Source organism: Epargyreus clarus, unplaced genomic scaffold, assembly GCF_041222505.1.
Source record: "Epargyreus clarus isolate Ecla_fem2 unplaced genomic scaffold, WU_Ecla_fem_2.2 ptg000015l, whole genome shotgun sequence".
Classification (NCBI taxonomy): domain Eukaryota; kingdom Metazoa; phylum Arthropoda; class Insecta; order Lepidoptera; family Hesperiidae; genus Epargyreus; species Epargyreus clarus.
The window spans coordinates 13,903,051-13,930,203 of NW_027332223.1; the positions used below are offsets into that span (position 1 = coordinate 13,903,051).

Below are 27,153 nucleotides of genomic sequence, written 5' to 3' on the forward strand. Positions count from 1 at the left end.
TGCCGCCGGAGGTGAACAAAGGGTCCTACAACCTTCAATATCTGTGATTCAGCTTTTGGCAATTGTATAATAGTACCTACATAACGTTTTTGGAGCTACTGCATTAAACGTTCAAGAGTAGCTACAACCAGCGGTAAAACAGGTTCCGGTAAACCGTCTGTAATTCTGTATTCTGTATTCTGTATTCAGTATTCTGTATTCTGTATTCTGTATTCTGAAGTCCGGTAATTTCTGGAAAGCAGCTAAATCATCGATTGCGGATGCCAAAAGTAGCATGTCTGCTGAGGGTCTTAATCCAATTTAGGTCATACCATGCCATTCAGTCCATGTAGATTGCCTAGTATGAGTAATGATAGTTTTAATATGAATGCTCTCCGGCGAATGCAAGTATCTATTACTTAGTGTTTATTAGTGAAGTACAGTGTCTGCACGTATTGTGCCTTATTACACACATTATTATGTAAGTTATGGATTTTTTTTAACGTATAATATATGAGTAGCAGACGCGCACGCAATCAACCTGACGGTAAGTGGCTACTGCCGCCCATGGACATGTGTAATCAGCCCCAGATAAGATAAGATTCAGACCAGAGTTCCTACACCGATGTTCAGCAAACCCCTGAGGGCTAAGCTGGAATGTCTCGGAAAGCATGTCTTCCTTACCACACCCTTCAAACCAGAACACAGTAGGACTTACTTTATGCTCTTCTCATTCTAAGAGTAGACCCGATTCCAATAACACCATATTAACGTCTCAATGATGATAAGAAGTACCAGTTCTGTAGCTTATGAATTAATATCTTATATTAAAGGATCTGTATACAATAATTGTACCGTTAGATAAGAATTACGAAGGAGATTACTGAGATGAGAAAGATTACTAATTTTATTATAATTAACTGTCAATATCTCGTAGGTATTATTACAGTCATATAATTGTTTACTAATAAATTGCTATTGAGTTATTAAGTAGATAATTACAGCTCTTTACATGGATTTTAATGATATTATCTTTATGTTCAAGTATTTTGTTTACATAAATATTGTTGAGTATTGCATGCTCATTAGTTCGAACTGAACTGAATCACTATGGTTATTTGCACAGAATCAATTTTCTATAATAAAAAGTGCCAGGTTTTGATAAGCACCATTTCGAAATAGAAGAAATAGAAGAAAACGTGATTGTTGAAGATGAATATGAAGAGTCGACACGAAACGGAAGAACGACAGTTGAACTCAATAACTAATATCAATAATCTTCATACTATTAAATAAGTATTGTCCCTGAAAATAGCATCTTAAAGGTTCTTGGGATAGTCCCCCCAGGGAAACCATGTTAAAAAACCCCGCTAAGTACGCTATTTCACAGGTGGGGTGGATATCATGTAAAACGTAATTCTTACAAGCGCAATATCTGAATAATTATTGGTTTCAGAGAAAAAAATATAAGCACCATTTTATAGATAATTTTAAGAGCTACAACTTTGGCCTGAGGTATTTTTCGATAAAACTTACCGTTTTTGAGAAAAATCCAAAAAACCTAAAATTTTGACATTTGACCCCGAATAATTGCCGACGCACACGTCAGATCGATGGGGACTCTTGACACTTTATTTGTAATGGTAAACTCAAGGTCTCTACGAAAATTCAGCTTTCCCGAAATTTTTGCTATTTCAATGTCTAACTTGACCGGACTAATAAATAGATATTTACAAACGGAAATCTTAGAAATGTCTGGCCGCTGAAAGGCAAGTAGTATAATTGCTTCTCAGAAAAATTAAAGAACTTTCATTTATGCTTTATTGTCAATTAATTTATGTTCATTTTTATGTTATTTTACGACTAGACTATATCTTGGACGTTCTGCTTATATACTTGTATCTCTTGAAATAATATTCCTCTTAAAAAAATCGTTATCGTTTACATTTTTGATTGTGTGATTTGACAAAAATCTTAGCAATTTTCAAGGAAATCAAAATTTGAAATTTGAAAGATTTACTACATAATGTAATTCACGTAAAATGTATTTTCACGAGATTTTCGCCTTCCAGTTCCTTTACCTCAGCAAATATAATGCATAACATGTTAAGAAGTATCATCAGACCACTTTTTTTTTTTTTTTTTGTTGACGAGGTGGAAACCTTCAAAAGGTACCCTATGCCGTGGGAGCGGCACGGGGTTATGTGGGATTCTTACCGCACTAAAACCCCCCCGGTGGCCGTCCTCGGCGCTGCGTAGAGGACTCCGGGATCTCCAACGGAACGCAACCGGAGTCCACTTGGCGCGTTGCCCCGTCGGGCTCCGCCCAGGTGAGCTTGAAACTCACCACACCATCTGGTGTTCACGACGGTATGCGACCACACATACCGCCGTCCATCCCGGGGTTGCTGGCCGGGCGGTTCGAGCTCCCACTCTTGCCGTCCGCAACCCCGGAAGCCCCCTTTTAGTCGCCTCTTACGACAGGCAGGGGATACCGTAGCCCCATTCTGGTCCCGGAACTACAGGGACAATCATCAGACCACAAGGAAAGTTTTATCTTATTGATAAGGCACTTCAACTTAATATAATAGCATCGCTTATCGTTTATCACACTTACATGGTACAAGGTCTATCTATCATCCGGTATAAAACCACAATCGAGTCTCATAGCGCAACTGCAGTCACTGCATCACCATGAGAGTGGTCGCATTGGTATCGGTATTACTCGTTGTTTGTGCCGTCTCGGTGGTGCGGCAGGATGAGAGGGAGCTAGAGTGGTGGGAGACCACCATCTTCTATCAGATCTACCCCCGGTCTTTCGCTGACAGTGATGGTGATGGCATTGGAGATCTCAAAGGTAAGAATGTAAATTTTAATATTACGAGTAGTAATATTTTAATAGTATAATATACATTTTCTAATTTCTAGATTAAAGAATTAAGAATTGCGAAGCAAAATTATAATAAAGTAAATTGAGTGCCTAAAAATAATTATCCTAGTCTTTCATAATGTTTCAGACTTTACAATCTTATAAATTATAACAAGATAAGGTTTATTGAATAACCCTTTGAAACCTTTTGTGTAGCACAAAGGTTTCTTTTGATAAAAACGTATTCTAAGGAAGATAATATTGTCGGAGTCGTAATCATTGTTATTAATGTTTTTTTTATGTAACTTTTGTTCTAAATTAGACAGTACTACACATCGCAATTTTAGACTTTTACAAAACTTACGTTCAGAATATTCAATTTAGTTTTTTTTTAGAAACCAATATGATTTTCTGTATACAAAAATGTTTTAGGAATAACATCCAAACTTGAATATGTAAAAGAGATCGGAGTTGGGGCAATATGGTTATCTCCGATGTTCCAATCCCCTATGTACGATTTCGGTTATGATATCGCTGATTTCTATGCTGTCCATGATGAATACGGAACCATGGAAGATTTTCAAGAACTCCTTGATACAGCGAAGGATCTTGGTAAGTGACATGATGTGGATAACGACATTCATACATTATGTGTAATAAATAATTATTACTGATTAGAAAACTGATTTGTTGTGGTCTAATTAATAGATAAAACAAACAAAACTACATTAATATCACAAAGTTAATAGAGGTACATCCAGCCAACATTACTTAGCAATTAAAATAACATAATAGCGGAGGCCAACAAAAATAAAGAAGAACGTAAATTTTGACGAAGTTAAAACAAATAATGAATGAGGAAAACCGTTCCCTCGTAAATTCTTCAAAAATGTTTATACTGAAACTCCATGAAAAGGAAAATATAATTTTGACATAAAATACAGATTATAAAGCAGCTGGAGTAAAAGGCTCAGTGCACAATAAATTTACAGGCACGAGGATTTACATCGTTTAACGCAATTATCCCTCGCGAGAATTTACCTGTAAAGAAAAAATCTCGAGTGGCTCTTTCGTGGAATTAAGTTTCAGTTTAGGATTTATTTTGTTTTACCTGATTGCGAGGGGCGATGGTTTTAATCGTATGTATGTATGGATGTTTCATCCTTAGGCACGCCCTACTACCCAAATGGCTTGACGGATTAACATATGGGGTGTCATTGGATTCCTTTAAATCGTGGAAGTAATAGGCTACATTTTAAGCCGTCAGTTTTTTTTATAACAATTATGTTTATTATATTAGGATTTCATTCTCAGTTGATTTTTTAATATTTCACATAGATTTAAAAAATATGTTTCCATATTTTGTTTACATTAATCATCTATATCGAAATAGTTGAAATTCAGATTTTTTATAATCTATCATTGGTTACGTTTTTCGAACATTTACTTTACTACCTTGTTTGAGTACATTTAATAAACACTTAGTTTTTTTACATTTCAAATTGAAATTGTAAGCAATATACGATAAAATAAAAATAACGTCTGCTATTATAATTTATTATCATAGATAGTAAGAACTTAGTTTTTTACAGGAATCAAAGTGGTATTAGATCTAGTACCGAATCACACATCAAACGAAAGTGTGTGGTTCCAGGAAGCACTTAACGGCAACGAAAAGTACTTGGACTACTTCGTATGGGAAGATGGCGTCATCGACGAGCAAGGGAATATGCAGCCGCCTAATAACTGGGTAATCTATTACGTATACTCGAATACGTAATAAACAATATATCTCCATATATATATAAAACTGTATCCTTGTGTCGTACACGCTTATTTCCAAAATCGGTAATAAAATTTCAATTAATTTTTGCGCGTGCGTATGAGAGATAGGATTTATTTCAATTACATAAGTAACGCTGTTTTCGAGATCTGCAATAATCTTTTCTGCCATGACAAAATCTGCCTAAGTACACCTGTTATATTACTACACGTATTTATATAAAACAAATAGTAACATAACAGTGCTCAAATCTCCGACCTTCACACAGTTCATAATAACGTGGATAGTAGCTACATGTATGTAAAATGAGTAAACCATCGTAACTATTTTTAGCTCAGCCAATTCCGAGGCAGTGCGTGGGAATATAGGGAGGAAGTGGGGAAATATTACTTACATCAATTCGTCATCGGTCAACCTGATTTGAACTACCGTAACCCTGATGTGGTTGAGGAAATGAAGGTAAAGCTCCATTATTGCTATCACCACTTGGAATCAGATAATGATGGAATTATTATTAATTTGAAGGTGGAAGAACCCTTTGTGGTTCGACCCCGGCAGCACCACCGCTACACCTAATTCTATCTAATGACAGCAGTGTTAGGCGCTGCTGTGTTCCGGTTTGAAGGGTGTGATAAGGGAGACAGACTTTTTCGAGGCGTTCCAACTTAGTCCTCAGGGATAGCGGCGCATCTGTGGCCGACCTCAGGTAGGAATATCTAATGCTATCTGGGGTTGTTTACAAATGTCCATGGGCGTAGCCACTTACCATCAGGTGGACTGCATGCTCGTCTGCTACTTCTATATTATAAAAAAAATATACGATGATTAAATTGTTATGTTTTGCAAAAGTTACATCTTCCGATATTATCATTGTATTGTTAGTATTTCAATTAGGTTATTGCTATTCTGAGATACCCTTGAATTATGATGCAAAAGTGCATGATGTAGATATACGCTATATAATATAATAGCTTTCAATATTTAATGAATAACAATGAATCTATTGAGAAATAACTTCGTCCAAATATGACTTGAACATTTGATTACTTATATTATTATTTAACAATTAACAGTCCTAATGTAACGACAATTCTAATGGTTTAGAAACTCGGCCTCTCGAACGAGGGGTCCGAGATTCAAATCCTAGGCACGCATATCTGATTTTTCCATGAATCCATGTGCGTATTAATTAATTATCATTTGCTTAAAACGGTGAAACATCGTGAGAAAACCTGCATACCTGAGAGATTTATAAAAACAATCTCAAAGGTATGTGAAGGTTACCAACACCCACTTCGTCAGCGTTCTATGGCCTAATCCTTCTCATTCTGACAGGAGACCCCTGCCCAACAGTGGGACAATAATGGGTTGATGACGTAACAATTTCATTAAACTAAATGTCTTGTTAATATTTAATTGAAGAATAAAAATAATAATCTGAGATACTAATCTGTAATGTAATTCTTCTGCGTAATATTTAAGTAAAAAAATTAATTATTACAAAAGTAACACAAAAAATATATTTTAGAACATAATCCGGTTTTGGTTGAATAAAGGCGTCGCTGGATTTAGAGTTGACGCGGTAAACTATTTGTTTGAAGTTGATAAAGAGTTGTTTAGCGGGAGATATCCGGATGAACCGCCGTCAGGGAGGACTGACGTTGATCCGGGCTCGTACGATTCTTTAGACCACATTTATACAAAAGATCAAAACGACACGTATTACATGGTTTACGAATGGAGGGACGTGTTCGATGAATACGCCAAGAAAGATGGATTGGAGAGGGTAATGATGACGGAAAATTACGCGACGATCCAGAACGTCGTGAGGTATTTCGGCGAAGGGGAAAGAAATGGCGCGCAAATGCCCTTCAATTTCGATCTGATCACTGACGTGGATGCGTCGTCCTCCGCAGCGGATATTAAGTGGGCTGTCGATAAGTTCCTGACTTACAAGCCGCTGGATAAGGACGCGAACTGGGTGGTGAGTTGATTTTAAAATCATACCTGTAACAAAGAAAAACTAAATTTAGTAAGGTTATTGTTGTGTTGTTAGGGAAATTCACGTTTAATGCGGGATTTTTTTTACTTTCGCATTGGAGCATTAACGTCACGCTTATTTATTTCCTTATAGTTGTGGTAGAATATTAATTCTCAAAAGAGCAATCGCATTACTGATACATTTTGAATAGTAATCCACTTTTACATGAAATAGGTACAAGAGTAGATAACCATGAGTGACAGTTAACATCAATTTATGGTCGTTTGCCACTAGAATTATAATATAAAGAATACAATACTATATTTTTTTCAGGTCGGTAACCATGATAATAGCAGAATGGCGACACGATATGGTCCTTCCTTAGTTGATGGTATCAATATGATTGTATTGCTCCTCCCTGGCGTTGGTGTTACTTATATGGTAAATAACTCTTTATATTTATAACCATTTTGCAATTAACTAGTGTGTGTACAATCACTGTCGAAGTAAAATTGAACAATTCGAGTTACTATGGTAAAAGTAACTTTGTAATAATTTATTTATATTTTAATATACTCGTATAATAGTAATAGTAAAATTTTCAAGCTTTATGATTATTTTAATGTAAGTAATAATTTTTGTATGTATAGAATATAGGTACATACACATAGGTTTTATTACGCTTTCAACTTATATGTGAAATTTTTTTTCAAAGGGTGAAGAGATAGGTATGGTAGACGGTTTCGTAAGCTGGGAGGATACGGTCGATCCGTCTGGCTGCAATACGAACGACCCTATTAATTACGGCAAGTCTTCCCGAGATCCAGAAAGAACGCCGTTCCAATGGAATGCAGAGAAAAACGCTGGTATGTGACAGTGTCATTCGTTACTAGATGTTGAGTGCAACTGATGTTACATTTTGGATTAGAGATTCTTAAACTTTTTATTTTTAAGTTCGAATTTTTTTTACCAAGTCTGAAATTTTAAATATATGTCAAGATTTTTATGATTAAGCTGCGTGTGAAGCACGTTTTTTGTGTTTTGATTAATTTATTTCTAATTCCATTTCTCCAAGAGAATATGTCATATTGTACCAAAACTTCAAAATATTCTTGGAAAACTTCAATCGTCTATCTAATATGGTTCTGACGGTACGGTTAGTTAGGGTATAACAGACAAACTTAGGATTAGTAAGAGTGTTCGTTTCTATATGAAAACCTTAAAATATTAGCAGGGAACGACAAAAAGGTGGTGAATATGTGAAGAAGTAATCTATGCGTACCCATGTTAAACATTCAGGGTACGTGACAACGAAAGGTCGCCACCTGTGCAGATAGGGATCGTCACGATTTCCACTTTGTTATTTCATTATTTATGATGACGTGATGATATACTCTCAGGCGTGTAAAAAGAATGCTATATTTTACTTGGAGATTCAGGGCAAAAGTAATGCGTTTTACGTGTGACATCGTCTGCACACTACGATTTTCATGTAGTAAGTACGATTGAAGCACAAAAACAAGATAATAACCACCCACTCCCAAAATAAGAATGAACATTAAGATTTTTACCAAAAAAGCCATATCTAAACTCTCAATCATTAAGTAGTCTTCCAGATTAGAAATGATTCACAATCATTAAACAGCTTACTAAAGTGAATTCATAATGTCACCAGGTTTCTCCATCGCCGACAAGACGTGGCTACCAGTTGCTGACGGCTACGAGACATTGAATGTAGAAGCCCAGAAAGCTGCAGACAGGTCTCATTTGAAGGTGTACCAGGCCTTGGTTGCTCTTCGCCAGGAGAAGGTATTCAGATACGGCCGATACGACTCTCTTGCGGTGAACCACGATGTCTTTGTGTTTAGACGGTAAGTTTTAATTTTTTCCTTGAAACCTTGTACTCATATGAAAGAGTAAGATGTCAAACTAACAGGATGCCATTGGATGAGAATGGTAAAACATGCCAGAATTGAAATCCTTAGTAGAGACTCTGATCACATAATATAAATGAAGAAGAAGAATAATAAATAACATGGTTGCGTATACGAGGAGTTTCAACGAATTGATAAAGCGGAAAGCAGCCTCATATTTAATCGCCTTCCTCTAGTCTCCAATGATAATAATAAAATCCGTTAACAGTCCTAGTTGAGAAAAGCAACGTACTTATACAAACTACATAAGCCATAATGTCGAGAAAAATACACAGGATATTAAGGTCAGCTCTATAAAAACAGATCATTAGCTCTCAGTGGATTTTAACAGAAAATATCTCGGAAGCGATGGTCGCATGATGAGCTCTTCTGTTTCCATTTTATTACGTGTCATAATATTGGACTCGTGAGTGATAATGTCATCGTAAAAAGCTGCAAGAGATATGAATACCCAAGTAGTAAAGAATTCGAATTCAAAAAAAATCAGTAAGTTTTAGTTTTGGTTGGTCATTAACTTTAATGACACTTTTGATTTGCCTTTCAGGCAGATTGCGTGATGGCTTTCCACGTTGCCCGATATTTTGTTTTATTTAATAAATTTAGAAGTAGCAAATGATGAAATAATCTGCCTAGTGGCAATGATCACCTCTGCTGCAATATAAGGATCTATACCTACTTATACTGTGCCCGCACAGCATTTATTTGCATACATATCTTGCAACCCCAAATAAGATAAGAAATCTATCTAAGGTGGCCCACAGATACGTTGCTACCCCTGAGAGCTAAGTTAAATGGTTCGGATATATTTATCTCTTAACGAACCCTCTAAGCCAAAACATAGTAATACTAATCTTAAAATCGTAATATTAAAAGCGTCCCCAAAATTCCAGGTGGTACAAAGACGAGACCTTCTTAGTGGTCGTGAACATGAGAGACACCAAACATGTGGTTGACCTCACTTACTTCGAGAATGTCGGCGGTCAAGTCAGTGTGGTTATCAGGAGCATTCAATCTTCCAAGAACGAGGGGTAAGATTAACTAAAAATCATTTATTAAAAATTAATTAAACTATTGGGAGGGTACTTGGTCCGTATCCTAAACTTCGGCATACATATTAAGCATACTGGACTTTCAAAACGATGTGCTATTCTCAAAAAAAAACCCAACTTATCCTAAATATATATATATAACAACACGAAGAAACCATGTTCCTAACGTTTTCAAAGATATGTTAAGTGTTTAATACGCCATTTGCTGGCATAATGTACTATGGCCATAAATCCTTCTCTATCTGAGACATCTGTACCCAGTAGGACCGTAATGAGTTATTGATAATAATATATGTGTGGGTTAAGTATAAATGTTACCAAAACATTTATATGTATAAAATTACTTAAATAAATCTCAATTACTAAGGACGCAAAACAGAAAACTCTAAAAATAGTCCTCAATTAATGATGCAGCGTTTATACTAATCGCAATTTACTTGCAAATAACAATTTACTTTTATACTGCTGACTACTTAAACATTATTAAAACTGTATTATATTTACCAACATCTAATAAGCCGGCCTAAGTTTATTAAAAACAGTTATTAAAATAATCCGGCATATTCAATTTGAACCAAGTGTATGTTACGTTAGGTTGAGAGTCTTCTGACTTCACAACTACATGTCCCTTAGATGTTATAAGCGTTATTTTAGCTTATACACCATTTGTGTAGATAATGGAGCATTGGAAACAGTTGTTTTGCTTCAATCGCACCAGCAACACAGGCTTAATTAAGTCTAATTATACGCTCCACGAAATTCAGGCTGTAATGAGGTTGCCTCGGTTCTTGGAACAGCGTTTAATTTTTTATTTACATTCTAATTACAGTTTTATCAGGTTAGGTGAAAATTTTCTGTAGTTGTAGCAAGTTTTGCTACCCACCTGAATATAACCCGTCAGTACCTATTATTTGCAAAATATGCCACATAAAATGTACTTACTGCCTGAAGTAAATCACGGATACGTATCAACTTATCTGTGATCTGGGCATTAGCCCAGAATTAAGCTTGAAATTCTCATATTAATAAGCACGGAGTGCATTACCAAATTCCGGCAACGCACACAGTAGTGTACGAGTATACTGTAATAATTCACACCATAACACAGGAGTTAAGCTGATACAAAACTAAATAAAATGCCACTGTAGTTAAATTGCCAACATTAATTTAAATGGGTTTTTAATTTCTAACGTTACAGATGACCGACAAGCATTAAAATTGTTAACTTAGAATTTAAGTAGCCATTATAAATGTTATTTATAATGGCTAGTTAATAATAATTCATAATGTTTTTTACAGTACAATAATACATTGCTATTAATAATTTCTTTACATAAATAAGAAATGCTGACTAATCGCATGACGTCCATACAATACTCCACCCAATTTACTTAAAATGTACATTTTCACAAAAATATATTCTTATGATATTTATCCATATATTTTTTTAATTTTACACTTTCTTCACGAGAAGTTTTACATAATTTCATAATTAATGTCTATTTTGTCCAGCGAAAGTTTTAATGACATCATTCATGTCATCCGAGCTATAAGTGGGAACATAATTTCCAATTAAAAGTTTTTTTTCCAAAACAATAATTATTTGAAAGTCAAAGTTATTTGAGCGTAATAGAAGCTTTTCCACAGGATTCTGCTTTACAATTTTTCGATTTTTATGACAAAATCCTTAATTATTAGTAAAGGTATTTTATGATTGAGTAAAATGCCTGCTTGAAGGACAAATCAAAATGACTTAAGTTTAGATTCTAAGATTTAAAATGTTATGATTCAAAATTATATAAATTTGTACATTACATATTTTTAGTAGCTTATTATTTAGCGGGTAGGTTGGTATTACACACAGACTTTAATTTATTAAATTATAGCTAAAAGCGAAGGAACCTTCAAAACACATGGAGTTAAGTATAAACTCCCACGGACATATGTAATCGGCCCTTAATAGGACATGAGTTCCAAGATCGTTCACGTGTGCGTTGTTACTCCTAATAACTATGGGCTTCTAAGCACTAACGTTTTTGCAGTACAAGTCCAACGGACGCTTGCGTTGGACATATGCACAACGTAGAAGTTTATAATTATTTACAGCTATTTATTAATTATATATTTTGGCATTAAAAAGTAAAAAAAAAAAACGAACTTTAGGTAATTTCATCCCTTGCATTAGGTACAGCACGAAATAACCACCTGATTGCAAATTTTAATATGGGCTCCATAATCTTGTTAATTTTTAGTTTTTCGTTTAAATTTACATAAGCAAAGATAATAACAGTATTGATTAATGAAACAATTTGTTAATTAAAATGTCGTCTGCGATGCGCATATCCATCAAACACCTACGCTAAAAACACTAGTGAGTAGGAGCCCTAAGTGAACCATCTCGTGTATTTCTGCCGTACATGACAATTGAACTAGATATTAGCAGCGCCTACACGGTACGCTTGCCACTTTAACGTATTAAATAAAGTGTATTTTTACAAATGGCCCATAAGGCCTCCCACTGAAGTGTAACGTCTGATATTCGATTATTACAATAAATATCGACATTCAATCATATTCTTCAAAGGTCTTTGCTTATATATATCACATATAATATATTATGTCTTTGCTTATATATATCACATAATAGTATGTGCGGTGCATGTCAATAATTGTCATTAGAGTGATTATTTTAACTTTTTATTAAATAAAATTCGTTTATTTATTTCAGAGACACCTTCAACGCAGCTTCTCTCCCAGTACTTGGATTTGAAAGTTTGGTGCTTAAAGTTATTAATTAACTGATTTAATTATAGCAATAAACATATTTTTTCTTATTCAGATTCTTTTATTTTCTTTACGAATACGATAATGAATATTCAGTACAATAACTAGTACACCTAAAACATGTCTTATTACAAATGTACGGTTTCTTTAAGCACTATGTTGTCGCCCTGTAGTTCAGTAGATTCTATTTACCGTACAGTCATGTCTGGGTTCTTCCGAATACAACTAATGTTAAGACAAACCACTGAGAATTTGGGAATAGTAATTACGAAATAAATTTAATATCTGCCCAAAAATATATAGACTGGGAAAATATAATACTTGAGTGCATCACAATTGTGTAGGATAGAAAATTAAAAAGATAGGTATTATTTATGTCAAAGGGCAGTACGCTACTAGCACACATACTACTTATAGCATGTTCTTTTATAATACAGAAGTAGCTGACGAGCATTTATTCCCATGTTAAGTGGCTATCGCCGCCTATGGTGTCATTTGCAATCGACTCCAGATAAGATTAGACTCCGACCAAAGGTCTTACCCGACCATAGATGCTCCTGAGAACTAAGTATGTGATTCATAAAATATCATGTTAGTGTGCTTTTATTCTGGCTTGCTTATTTTAGCTACTATATGATAATTTATGGATATAGTTAATATTAAACTTGGTTTGTAACGTAAAGTGTTATAGTGCATTATGTGTAGTGTATCCGAATAAGACTTTATTAAAAATGGTGATATTTATTTATTTATTTATTTAAACTTTATTGTAAACCTAGTGGTTACAAAGGGCGAACTTAATGCCTAGTGGCATTCTCTACCAGTCAACCCTTGTTGATGAAGAAATGTTGTGGTGGGTGTTACGTTAAAATAAATGAGAAAACAGCTGGAATACAGTGGACTTAATACTGCTGTTATTAGGCAGAAATATGTTTGGCGGTGTTGCCGCCGGAGGTGAACAAAGGGTCCTACAACCTTCAATATCTGTGATTCAGCTTTTGGCAATTGTATAATAGTACCTACATAACGTTTTTGGAGCTACTGCATTAAACGTTCAAGAGTAGCTACAACCAGCGGTAAAACGTGTTCCGGTAAACCGTCTGTAATTCTGTATTCAGTATTCTGTATTCTGTATTCAGTATTCTGTATTCTGTATTCTGAAGTCCGGTAATTTCTGGAAAGCAGCTAAATCATCGATTGCGGATGCCAAAAGTAGCATGTCTGTTGAGGGTCTTAATCCAATTTAGGTCATACCATGCCATTCAGTCCATGTAGATTGCCTAGTATGAGTAATGATAGTATTAATATGAATGCTCTCCGGCGAATGCAAGTATCTATTACTTAGTGTTTATTAGTGAAGTACAGTGTCTGCACGTATTGTGCCTTATTACACACATTATTATGTAAGTTATGGATTTTTTTTAACGTATAATATATGAGTAGCAGACGCGCACGCAATCAACCTGACGGTAAGTGGCTACTGCCGCCCATGGACATGTGTAATCAGCCCCAGATAAAATAAGATTCAGACCAGAGTTCGGACACCGATGTTCAGCAAACCCCTGAGGGCTAAGCTGGAATGTCTCGGAAAGCTTGCTTCCTTACCACACCCTTCAAACCAGAACACAGCAGGACTTACTTAAGACTGTTATAAGCAGCTTATGTTATAGGCGTGACAGTCATATCGCTCGTGTCGAATCCAAATATTAAATTCGGCTATTTGGCCAGCGAGGCAGGCAATGCATCAGCTCATTAAGAAAGGAGGTTCATGCTCAGCAGTTGAACAATGATGGTTTAATGATGACGTCAGAATCATTTATTTCTACTATTTATTTTCTCTTTCGCATATAAAATAAAAACGAAAACGATACAAATTATTTTGACTTGCCTTAAATACTTATCCAAAAGTACTCAAAAACTACTTTGCCCGGCAAACATGGTCTGATAAAAATAATCTTGATAAGATGGAGTTTCTTCATCTTTTATCCAGTAATGAAATCTTACGTTTATCTTCTTTAAGATAGATATATCTTGGAGGTATATAAGGCTGGCTGTAAGTAAATTTCGGTTATTTAGATGGTAGATACTATAAGGTATGTTTTTTTGCATTCTACTATTATTCTATTATTTTTGTGTTTGTTTTCTCATCAAGTAAATGGCGAAGTCGCGCATAGCCATATGGTACACGGTCATTACCCTTATGCAAAACAGAGTTTTTGATCGGTGAATCACAGTTGCTATTACTACGGAGGGCTGTGAATCGTTTTAAAACCATAAGTATTAAGGTGTATTCTGTTTTGAATAGTATAATACCAGTATAAGTGCTGATGCATATACTTAGAGATATCGATTGTATTGAAATAGAAAAACGAAGGAGCGCACAAATTTAAGTCTATAATATTTTTTATATCACGGCGTGCGTAAATGGACGTTTTACGCACGCTTCGCGTGCGCAAAACCCCCATTTCCGACCCCGTAATATAAAATTTTATACAACACGCGGACGAAAAATGTTTTTCTGACTCGTGTGATTGCAGTCCTCGCCTGCGGCTCGGCCTGCAAACTCACACTTGTCAGAAAAAAATTTTTCGTCCTCGTATTGTAATGTACTATTTTTCTTTCATAACAGATTACTGATACCACTGAAGACCCCTTGTGCAAGTGTTAAACATATAGCCTATCATGAAGAAGAAGATGAAGTCACTCCTGTTTCTACCATTCCTCCTCGCTTTAGTTCAGGGACAGAAAGAGCTGGATTGGTGGGAAAAGACGATCTTTTACCAGATTTACCCGCGGTCCTTTATGGACAGCGATGGTGATGGAATTGGAGATTTAAATGGTATCTAAATGTAACTTTTAATTTAATCAGTTACTTGCTTTAAAAATAATAAGCATACTTTCAATAATAATACAGAAACAATTGTTTTGAAAACTGGTCATAATAAAACTCACTACTACTTATAATTAATAAAAAAATAACGCAAATGTTTATAAACAGCAATTAATAAAATTATAAAAAATCATTCTCCGTTGCTTTTTCATCAAAGCTCAAAATTACTATAGAAGATATTGCAAAAAATAAATTAAACATATTTTCAATGTAACCGAATACTTACATCAAAAGAAAGTAAATATCAAATTATGACTATTTTAATACTTAAAAGTTTTCATTCTCCATTTAACAACAAATTTGTCTAGCTAAGTTTTGAATACACCAATTAAAAAGTTGTACTCATTAAAATAACCTTTAAAATACCTTAATTTTAACGATTATAATGTCTGGAGAAGTTTTAAGTAAAGATCAGGAATTTGCTGCGAGATTTTGCCTTGATGTCTGTCCATTTTAGTATTCATTAGTCTTTGTCTAAGGCTACACTCATAAAGCCACAAGCATAAAAATATTTGATATTACGATATACACCGTACTAAGCTTTTGTATTAGTTTCATCATCATAAACTTAAGAGCTGCTTTGTTATCTATTTTAGATTCTACTTCGTAAAATAATTTAGTCTTTTATAGATCTCCTTTGCAATACTGCATAGATATTCATTTTCTGATTTTTTTGTAATCTAACAATAATATCTACAGGCATCACTTCTAAATTGGATTACTTAAAAGAGCTCGGCGTTGGAGCAACATGGCTTTCACCCATTTTCAAGTCACCAATGTACGACTTTGGATACGATATTTCGGACTTTTATGATATTCAAGATGAATATGGTACCATGGAAGATTTTGAAACGTTAATTGCTAAAGCAAAGGAATTAGGTAATTACTAAATTTGCTTTAATTTGTTTTACGGAATATTACCGTTTTATGTTTTTGTCGTAAAAGGTTAAAGTATTTGTTTTTAAGTTTTTTTTTTTTTAATTCGGATAAAAAATAACAAACCTGCATATCTTTTTAATTCCCAATTAAAATTATTTGAGAACTATAAGTATTCATCTTGTATTGCATCATACTGAATTATATATACGGCAACACTTTCCCGTACGCAGTACAGATTGACTTTCATGAACTAATAAGTTGATTTATTTTAGATATCAAAATTATTCTTGACTTTGTGCCAAACCATGGCAGTAATGAAAGCGTTTGGTTCGAAGAGGCGTTAAAAGGTCACGAGAAGTATTACGATTATTTCGTTTGGGAAGATGGCGTAATTGACGAAAATGGAGTTATGCATCCGCCTAACAATTGGGTAATAACATAACCAAAACATTTTCCTTATTATCAATTTACACTAACTAAATGAAAATATATTTAAAGGTTTGAATTTTATCTTGATAGGCTACAGTCAATATAAAAGGTTTTCTGTTATTTATAGAACAGTGTCTTCCGTAAAAGTGCCTGGGAATATCGCGAGGAAGTAGGTAAATACTACCTACATCAGTTTGTTATCGGCCAACCTGATTTCAATTACCGTAATCCCGACGTGGTGGAGGAAATGAAGAATGTCTTGCGATTCTGGCTCGATAAGGGTGTGGATGGCTTTAGAGTCGACGCTGTGTCCCATTTGTTTGAAGTGGATAAAGAACAATTCGGTGGACGGTTTCCGGATGAACCTTTATCTGGCAATTTGAACGTCGACACTGAGAGTTACGACTACCTTGACCATATTTATACTAAAGATCAAAATGAAACTTACTACATGGTGTATCAGTGGAGAGATGTTTGCGATGAATATTTTGAGAAAGATGGTGTTACAAGAGTCATGATGACTGAAGTCTATGCGAGTATTCAAAATGTTATGAGATATTTTGGCGATGGTGAACGTAAAGGGGCTCAAATGCCCTTTAACTTCGTGCTTATTGGTGAAGTCAATGGCGAATCTACCGCTGCTGAAATCAAATATGCGCTTGACAGGTTTTTGACCTTCAAACCTTTAGACAAACAAGCTAATTGGGTGGTAAGATACGCAACTTATATTGTTGTAAATGACAAATAATTTTTAATGTTTATGACAAAAGTTTAAAGTGAATTATTTTGCAGGGAGGAAATCATGACAACAGTAGAATTGCATCTAGGTTTAGTCCAGAGCTAGTTGACGGAATGAACATGATTATATTACTGCTGCCTGGAATTGCTGTCACATACATGGTAACAATTATTATCTTTAGAAATAACTAATATATATTTCTTATAGTTGTCTAGTTAACGATTTTCCGTTATAACAGGGTGAGGAAATTGGGATGGTCGATGGTTACGTAAGCTGGGAAGATACAGTTGATCCGAGTGGATGCAACACCGACGATCCGATCAATTATTGGCAAGCCTCTAGAGATCCGGAGCGAACACCCTTTCAATGGAGCTCCGATAAAAATGCTGGTAGGAAAAGATTTTCAAGAATTATTTTATTAGGACGTTGTCTTCAAATTTTATTCACAGATACATTATGTAATTGTAAAAAGAGTATTTTATTGTCATAACATCTTTATGTAGTTAATTTTTAATTCTAAGACAATTCAATTCAGTAGTCAAGCGTCGATATTTTAGTGGTACTGGAAATTTTATAGGGTTCTCATCCTCCGATAAGACCTGGCTACCGGTAGCAGATGGCTACGATGCTTTAAACGTGGACGCTCAAAGGCAAACTGAGCGATCCCATCTGAACGTTTACAAGACCTTAGCGCAATTGCGTACGGAGTCAACTTTCCGACACGGTCGATACGAATCAGTAGCGTTTAATGCTGGAGTCTTTGGCTTCAGAAGGTTTGTTGCATTTGTTTCTAAAATCACTTTGTGCCTCTATCGTGTTATACGTCATTGATCAAATATATTTTCAAAATTCACATACAGATACTACACTTAAACGGTTAATTTTATTAATATGTATAAAAAGCTTTGAAAGATTAATGTAACGTATTAAAAGTTTATTGTGAAATCTTTTGCAACTGTCATGGTAAGATTTATACCATGTATTTGATTATTTTCTTTATTGATTTCGGCACAAAACTTATGTAATTCAATGTCATAATCAGCTCCCTAATCCATAAACAGCTTATCGGTTCTTTGGCAGTCAGATTAAGCTGTCACATATGTCACATGTACATGAACATTACGAGTGTGTAGATACAAATTGCTTAATACGATCCACTTGAACTTGACCCAGTGAGTGCTCAAACGCGTCAACATATCGATTTGGATGTGTTTGTGTAAAGAATAGATGTCGATGAATGAGAATGCTGCACACAACAGAATGTTTTTGATAACCAATATCTGTTAAAATATGGTTTCATTTTTAGATAACTTAATCATAATATTTAAAATATGTACCATTGTATGACCGTGGTTTATTAGTTCAAAATTCATACACTTGATTTTGACAAGTATAGAATTAAGTAATAGATGTACATTTTTATATGTCAAATATAATCTTGAAAGGTATAAGTTACTTGTTATCCGATAAATCTTCCATAGTTGGAAAAAAATCTTTCACGAAAGAACATGATTTTTTTGTCAATTTTATCTACATGATTAATCATACATTTGATCATTCTAAATTTACTTTTTACTTTTATCTCTACAGATGGCACGAAGGAGAAACTTATTTAGTTTTAGTTAACTTCAGGCAAGAAGATTACACGATAGACCTGACTTACTTTGAGACAGTTAGTGGACACGTTGAGGTTGTCGTTAGCAATATTCAATCTTCAAAGGTTCCTGGGTAAGAAACTTTTTTCATAATATACAAGTAGCAAAGTAGCAAAGTCGAGCTGCAATTTACTTGATGACAAGAGGCCACTGCCGCCCATGGACATCCGTAAACAACCCCAGAAAATAATAGTGCTTTACCTACGATCGGCCACAGAACCTTGAGGTCTAAGATGGAACCGCTACAATTAGTGTGTCTTCCTTGCCACACTCTTCAAATCAGAATACAGGAGCGCTCGGTACTGCTATTATAAAGAAAGAGTGTGGCGATGGTACTTCTGAGTCAAACTACAAGGGATTGTACCACCTTTAAAGTAAGGAAGTAAGAAAAATAATTTACCTGCACTATAGAATAATGTTAGACTATTTTCACAACACACGTTGCAAAGTGAAACTAGAGTAGTACTCTATTTAATTGTTGCTTTGATGTGGAATTGCAAATTGGTTTAAATTCTTCACGAAGTTCTACTTAACTGAAGTGAACGTTGGCATAAAAAGTTGAAAATGGTTATTAACAATAAAACAGACAGAGGTTATTATTGTTTCGTTACGTTATGAATGACTCTCTCTGTCTTGTCATATACGAGCATGAAATTCTTCAAATGGAAAGAATGACAATTTTTCAATTTTATATCAAGTACCTACAATATTATTTCAAGTACATTTTATCTATTTTCCTTTATCTATTTTTTATTTTGCTTCTCTTATGATACGAGTATATTATCTTTTTAACTTAGGTATTTATTTTAGCACTTAAACAGTTTTACCTGTAATTAATTTAAAAAATAATTTAAGTATTATAACGTTGGTAGCAGTGTACAGTTATTTTTACCGTAGCTTCGTAACAATTCAGTTCTATTTCTTGCTAGAAGATAATATATGGCCGGCTCATGTTGATTTATAGGGCAATGAATTCCCGCCTTTTCTGCTAGATAAATAAACTGGTTTTTAAACCGTGTGAAACCTAAAGAAATATGCATATTATTTATAAGCAATATGCATATAATTTATGAGAACCGACTGCGATTATACAATATAGTATATCCTATCTCCTTTCAGTCAATATTCATATTGTTTTATTATTACTATTATTGTATTACATTATTAGAAAAAAATGACTCCTCCTTGGTTAAAATCGCCAATTAAAAAGTGTGGATGTGTGTGCGTGTTTCTACGTCTACCTACATAGTCCTTACATGCATTTACATTACATTTGTTTTCACAAATCCAGTTAGGACTCCAAGCGGAAACAACGCTTCGGTCAGTACTTAAATAATAGCGTCGTAAAAGAATTTTATTCAGAAATGATGAATGTTGCAAAGTATCGCATTTCCCAGACACTATTTTTAAACACCGCAACAGGCTAATTTGACTCGAGCGCCGCAAGATTGATATTATTTTTTTATTTTCAGAGATCTTCTTGAAGCGAGTAACGTCGACGTCAGAGGCAGCGAGTCCTTGGTGCTGAAAGTCGTTTAATGGAAATATTTTTAAAGCTAATTATGAAGTTTCACCGAGTTTCAAATTTATTCATTTTAGTCTATGTTACGAATAAAGTGTTTTTGGATTTGATCACGTGAATTTATATTCATCTAGTTAATTTGACAAATTGACTGACCATTGACCTATCTCCTTATTGTCAGGTATGACGTGTCATCTGCTTCTTCCTATCATCACATTGTATTCATTGAAATACTACTACGTCTTTATTAGTAGTATATCAATGATTGTTTTGCATAATATGCTACTTATGTTTAACTTATATTTAATTATTTATAAATTGATTATATAATTTAAATTGAATATAAATATTAAATTGATTATAGGTGGAGTTCAAATACTGTCGATTTTGTCTCTATTAGGTAGACCTTGGCTATCATCTACTACTAGCATAATATTCTTGGCCCATAATAAGGGATTCATTTGGGTTAATGAATAATACAAGTGCGACATTGAGAGAGATATTAAATTTTGATTAAGTTATTAAAGAGTCCTTCAAGGAGCTATCTTAGGTCCTCCACCTTAACATACTTAGAAATTTAATTATTAAATTTTAGTGTAAACTAAAAATTGATAATTAAATATATTATTTCTAAACAGCTATACTTTTGTACGAAAAAGTATAGTAATTAGTCATTTTCGTAGTCATTTTGAAACAGACTAAAATCTTGAATCCTTTAAAACGAAATCCAACGAATATAAGACTCAATAAACAATCTGATACCAAGAACAGAAAACGTCTACTGAACTACCTCGGGTATTTATAAAATAATAATATGTGTAATATATCAGTAACTGAACCACTGAGACGTTAACTAATAGAATTTTGCCTCCAATTAACATAGGCTTAGCGTTCCTACGATTATAATTTTATTCCCAAAACATTTTGGTATAAGCTTTTAGAATCGTCTCGCGATACGTTTAATTATAAGCGATCACATAAAATATACAATGAATATATTATCATAATCGGGTGTATCACCATCTGACATGTGCGTATTTCCAATTTGCAAACATAGTCTTACCTGTTTATATACATGAATAATTCAATACGGAGTTTCACGGCACTGTATCAACTGTACGTGGTGTATTAGCTGTAACGTGTCGACATAAAGATGTTTTTAAATTATAAATTATGTCGTTCGTCTGAGATCTAGACTCTAAAGCTTCCTTCGCCTTGAATTGCTTTTTTTTCCCAAAAGACTGATATTTGAATACATAATATAAATAGTTACGATCATTCTGTTATGATCATATTCATAGTGCCTTCTGCTATTAGCCAAAATCATTTCATTAATATGGCTAACTAACATAGAACTAGATATTGTTACTATACATGACATAATTACAATAATAGCTTTCGTAGAAACAAAACATTGTCTAAATATAAATATACTATAATACTATTTTAGCCTAAGAAACAAATCTTCAGACTGAACACGGCCTACCATCTGTTAGATATTATTATACCTCCAGGCACTAAACTCGCCTTAAGTTACTACGTAACAACACGTCCCTAAAGCCCAATTCAGAAGAGGGTAGTAGAAACTCAAGGCCAAACATCCGTACAAATGTTAGGAGAGAATTTGCATTGATGGCTCTGTTATATTCGTCGTGTGTTTGCATAATTATGTTTACCGCATCTGACCTTTGTAGCAATAAATTATCCACTTCGTTTGCATCATATAAATTATTCTTGCAGATATTTATATTTGTTTCCTTATTGTTAATACTTGATATTTTTATACTGGCAGATATACATAATAAACCAGTTTAGACGCATCTACTGATGCACCAAATGTGATATATAAAATTGTAACCTTACAAATACATTGTAAAGACATATTCTGATATAGGTAAGTAAGTGATTATTTAAATACTAAAAATGTCTGCTCTTATATCTCCAGCTCTATTTAAATCATACTTATATGCAATGGATGTGTTATGGAGTTTCATTTCTATAAATGAAACACCTTGCCAAGCGGTAATAGATTAATAATTAACGTTGAAAAGAATCTTCACATACACCATATTAGATACATAACAGTTTACGAACACTAAATATTTACGTGTACACTCAAATTACTTACACTAACTACGAAGCCGTAGAAAATTATGTAATCTTCTCATCAAAATTGAATCTGTTAATACGTCGTGTTAGTAATGGCGTGAAATCTTTGGAACAAATTTTCCGTGATGTTAATAATTGATATACACAAGGATATTCTGTATCTGTCGTAATATTATATTGTAACGAGAAGCGAACAAACTTGGATAGCATTCTTGATACGCTTGAATTGGTATTGAGACGATATTGATATGATATAATCGATACGTATGAAATGTTTACGTGTTGATAGCATACCCAAGATATTAACTTTATAACTGGATAATAGAGTTCATGAGGTACTCCGAAATGATTCGAATACAAATCTAAGCCAAAAATAGTATGATATTATTATTCTATGTAGGTTAGGACTAATCTATTAATCGAATAATTTGAATATCCCGCGAACTGATAGTTGCCAATATTTAAAAATGTCCATGATATTAATAAAATCTGATTAATCTAAGAAATACGGTCGTAAGTAGTAAGGAAGAGAGGATGAGGATAGTAAGGAAGAATATAGATGTCATAATACAAGTGTCATAATATATGTTTATGAATTATGCGAAATACATATTTAATCGTTGACAGTGTTGGAACTTACATTGTTGGCAAATGTGTATGTCATGTTCAGTATCTAGTTTGCGTTGCCCATTACTTTGGGAATGGCTGAAATAATTCGGGCCTAACAATAATACCATTACCGGCGCCTCCAAGATCCCCCCTTTGTTCGCTTGAAATTATAATGTGTCAATATTTACTTAAGGCCAAGTGTTTTTTTGGTCGATGGTTAAACCCAAAGAAAAGACTTAATATTTTGAGAAGAGTTGTACAATTAAATTATTACTGTTATTATATTTAAGTTATAGTCTACTACGCTGTATAATAGTTCTTTGAAATGTCTGTTTTAGTTAAATGTACCTAGTTTAAAGATGGAGTCAAGATAGAGTATTTGATCAAATCTTTAAATTAAAGTTGCTGTCAAAATCTCAAAAAATTCTATGTAAATACAAATAATGAGCTATGGATCTTCGTTACCATCCAAGAGAAATAAATGGGTCCACGTTATAGTTATGAGTATGTTTATCAAACTACACCTTCTAAATGTACAAACTTTCTAAAAGGCTAAAGCCTACATTTACTGATTATAAATTAAAGGAAGTTCCTAAGCTCATCTCATCAATTCACACGATGATCCCATATATCACTCCATTATTTTCATCTCATTCATATTCATTCGCATTTTACATAAAAATACCTCAAGAAACCAGTAGCCGTGCGTTTACTTATAAGGAATCGTACGTCAATTAACGCCAGTCTCTATCAAGATTGATTCATAGGATTACATCGTGATACTTTACTCCATCCATACATAAATATGCAGATTTCATTCAGATATCATCTAAGTACGTCGGTACACGCGTCAATAGACCATGTTAGTTGCTTCTAGTATTAATTTCATGATATTAATCTTTTGCAGCTCACGTTCTCAAACTTACAGTACAGAAAATAATATTACGTACCGGTCTTTTTTTGTAAAGAGGAAAGTTTATCACAATGTGCCTTTCATAAAACAGTAAAACGATTGTTAAAGTTTCCTGATTTATTTTTTGTGTAGTGAAATAAATTGTTAATACTATTTATTAATTGTCAATAATTTAATCAAAGGAAGTCGGTCTTCAATAGCCAATACTAAACCCGTCAAATTTGCGCTAATTTGGTTTATTTGATGAGTTTGATACATTTAGCTTAGTAACGAGGGTCTGATGATGGAGCTGGAAGGTGAAATGTGGAATGTGTGTGTGGAATGTGTGTATGTAATGTGGTGTTATTCTTTATTCTTTAGGATCACACAAATTAAATTACATAACTGCTGTAAATTTGTGCTCATTTTATAAAATGAAAATGGCGTCGGTGATTCGTTTAATGTACCAGGCGGCATGGAGAGCACATAAATTATCATATTTCAGTGTATTTTTCACCTTTGACATTAGCCTTTGGGTGCTATTCTAAATATTTGCAGTACTTACATTACCACATTTTCGGTAAATTATAATCAACACTGTAATAATTATAGTTTAAAATAGGTAAATGTTTTGAAAACAAGATAAAATCTCTCATTTTATTAGTAGGTAAAAACAAATCGTGACAATATATATTAGGGATGCGCCGAATTTCCCGAATACCGGGGAAATTCGGCGTATTCGGCATCTTTTCGCTATTTGTATTCGGCCGAATTATTCGGTTTTAGTGCCGAATATATTCGGTTCGAGTATTTCTATTTTCTTGTATACATGACATGGTACAGGACTAAAACAAAAAACTTGTTATATAAGATTTATATTATTTTATAAGTCATACCCAAATCCTATAAATAATATGTTGAATAAAGCTAATAAAATAAAGCAATTAAAATTCAACATTTATTTTTAAACCTCAAGTCAACACATTTATTACCTACTTAATGTATAGTTAGTATAGTCAACATTTATTTTAAACCTAAAATCAGTATTCATTTTTAAAACTCAAATCATCTTTTTAAAGTGTGAATACAAATAACTGGCAAATTGACAATAAAGAAATGGTAAACTGAATAATTCGGCCGAATATTCGGTTCGGTAAAGGTTAAACCGAATATTATTCGGTATTCGGTTATTCGGTGAAACCACTATTTGGCGCATCTCTAATAGATATATATATTTACGAATTGTTTTATGCAATAGAGCTACACCTAAGCACTAGCCTTATAAATTCTCTTATTAATATCCGATTTTCATTTTTAATGGATTGAAATGGGTGGATAGTCTGGTAAGTGAGTTCGGTATTTTTACTTCAGAAAAAAACCAGCTGCAACTTTATTGTTAGCCGTCCGTCGAAATTAGAAGACGAAAATTTAAGACCTTCACCATAATACATACCAAGGCCCAAACTCCTTGTGCTGATATCAAACAATAACACCTTCACGTGTTTTTCATGACCCAAACTAATTTCGAATACAAAACCGCCACATACACAATGACATGACGCTTCTTCTCCACACCTTTTATAAACACTTGAAATGGTTACGCTTCTCACGTTCAATTTCAATTCATTTTATCCGCATTAGTGCCTAGTGGCGCCTATTGTCATCGTCTGGGGTGTTAAGTGGAAAATGGCGGTTAAATAACACGCGTGGAACAAGCATTGTGATAAATGTTTTCGAAGATGGCGTATTGTTTGGTTGTGATGTGCGTAGCTAAAGATCTAAGGCGTTGACTTAATGTAAGTGCTTTGTTTTCTTATAATTGTTTTAAAAATAGTACTATAGTAGGTAATGGTACAAAATAGTAATCGTCGTAAAGTCCCATTAAAGGGTAAATGTTATTGTTATCTAATAGCTTAAATTTTTTATTGCATAGTTGCATAGACATAAAAGAATAATTCATATGTATTATCTGCTTTTCTCATTCAATGGTGTATTTATCTCATGTATATGTAATTAATAAATGAAATGAATCCAAATAATTAATCAAAGCTCCATTTCTAAGTACAACTACATATCATGTTCATGTCATTAAATATCACAACCAAAATAATATTATCAGTTACTCCAATACACATCAGGGGCATAAAACCAATGACCATTCAGTACAACACCATAAAAATTGTTAAACAAGATTTGTGGTAGCAATAACTTAATTAATAAAGACATACATATTGATTTGTGGCCTCCGCTCTAAATTTGCGCGGATAGATATAAATTAAACGCGACGAGCTGTCTGCGCGGGCGCAGCGTGTGATTGACGATCAGATCGCCGATCGTACACCTGATTGAGTTCTAGTTCTACTAGTACGAGTACATGTAACACATACATGTAATCTGTGCATGTGTCTTGTGTTTATGTCAGATAAACGCATTTTAGACAACCAAAGGCTAATATTAAAATTGGTATGTATATAATATATGTATTTACACAATTGAATGAGAAAAACATGTTACATATAAATGTATTATATACATTAATTAATGAAATGAAACTAAATAATCGATCAAAACTCCATTTGTAAGTAAAACTACATGTCATGTTATTTCATATAATTAAATATCACAAGCAAAATAATGTCATAATTACTCCAATACACATCAGGGGCATAAAACCAATGACCAGTCAGTACAACACCATAAAAATTGTTAAACAAGATTTGTGGTAGCAATAACTTAATTAATAAAGACATACATATTGATTTGTGGTCTCCGCTCTAAATTTGTGCGGATAGATATAAATTAAACGCGACGAGCTGTCTGCGCGGGCGCAGCGTGTGATTGACGATCAGATCGCCGATCGTACACCTAGGGGCCTACCACCATCTTTTAAAAACCATCATAGTTCAGGAAAGTTTTATTTCAATATTGCTTCAATATTATTTTGTTTCGTACCACGACCTCCTTAAAACAGTATTGTTTTATATCTACCGAGTGATGTAAAAGAATGAGTAATTTGTCTATTCCTTATCCAAGAGGAAACAAGACATCAA

The 27,153-nt window shown here is 33.8% G+C and overlaps 2 protein-coding genes across 5 annotated transcripts in view; one reads left to right on the forward strand and one right to left on the reverse strand.

Moving 5' to 3' along the window:
* Positions 1-27,153, reverse strand: part of Pde1c (Phosphodiesterase 1c) — a 254,027-nt gene that overhangs the window by 185,916 nt on the left and 40,958 nt on the right. The gene's annotated exons all lie outside the window — the stretch shown is intronic.
* LOC140747827 (uncharacterized) lies at positions 401-20,612 on the forward strand. The gene is made up of 20 exons (XM_073080447.1): positions 401-460; positions 2,607-2,836; positions 3,281-3,460; positions 4,441-4,598; positions 4,965-5,090; positions 6,160-6,615; positions 6,946-7,053; positions 7,328-7,478; positions 8,288-8,483; positions 9,437-9,574; positions 12,324-12,372; positions 15,056-15,218; positions 15,969-16,148; positions 16,421-16,578; positions 16,705-17,286; positions 17,370-17,477; positions 17,555-17,705; positions 17,894-18,089; positions 18,907-19,044; positions 20,444-20,612. The coding sequence occupies exons 2-20, from the start codon at positions 2,674-2,676 to the stop codon at positions 20,508-20,510; spliced, it is 3,468 nt and encodes a 1,155-aa protein (XP_072936548.1). The 5' UTR covers positions 401-460; positions 2,607-2,673; the 3' UTR covers positions 20,511-20,612.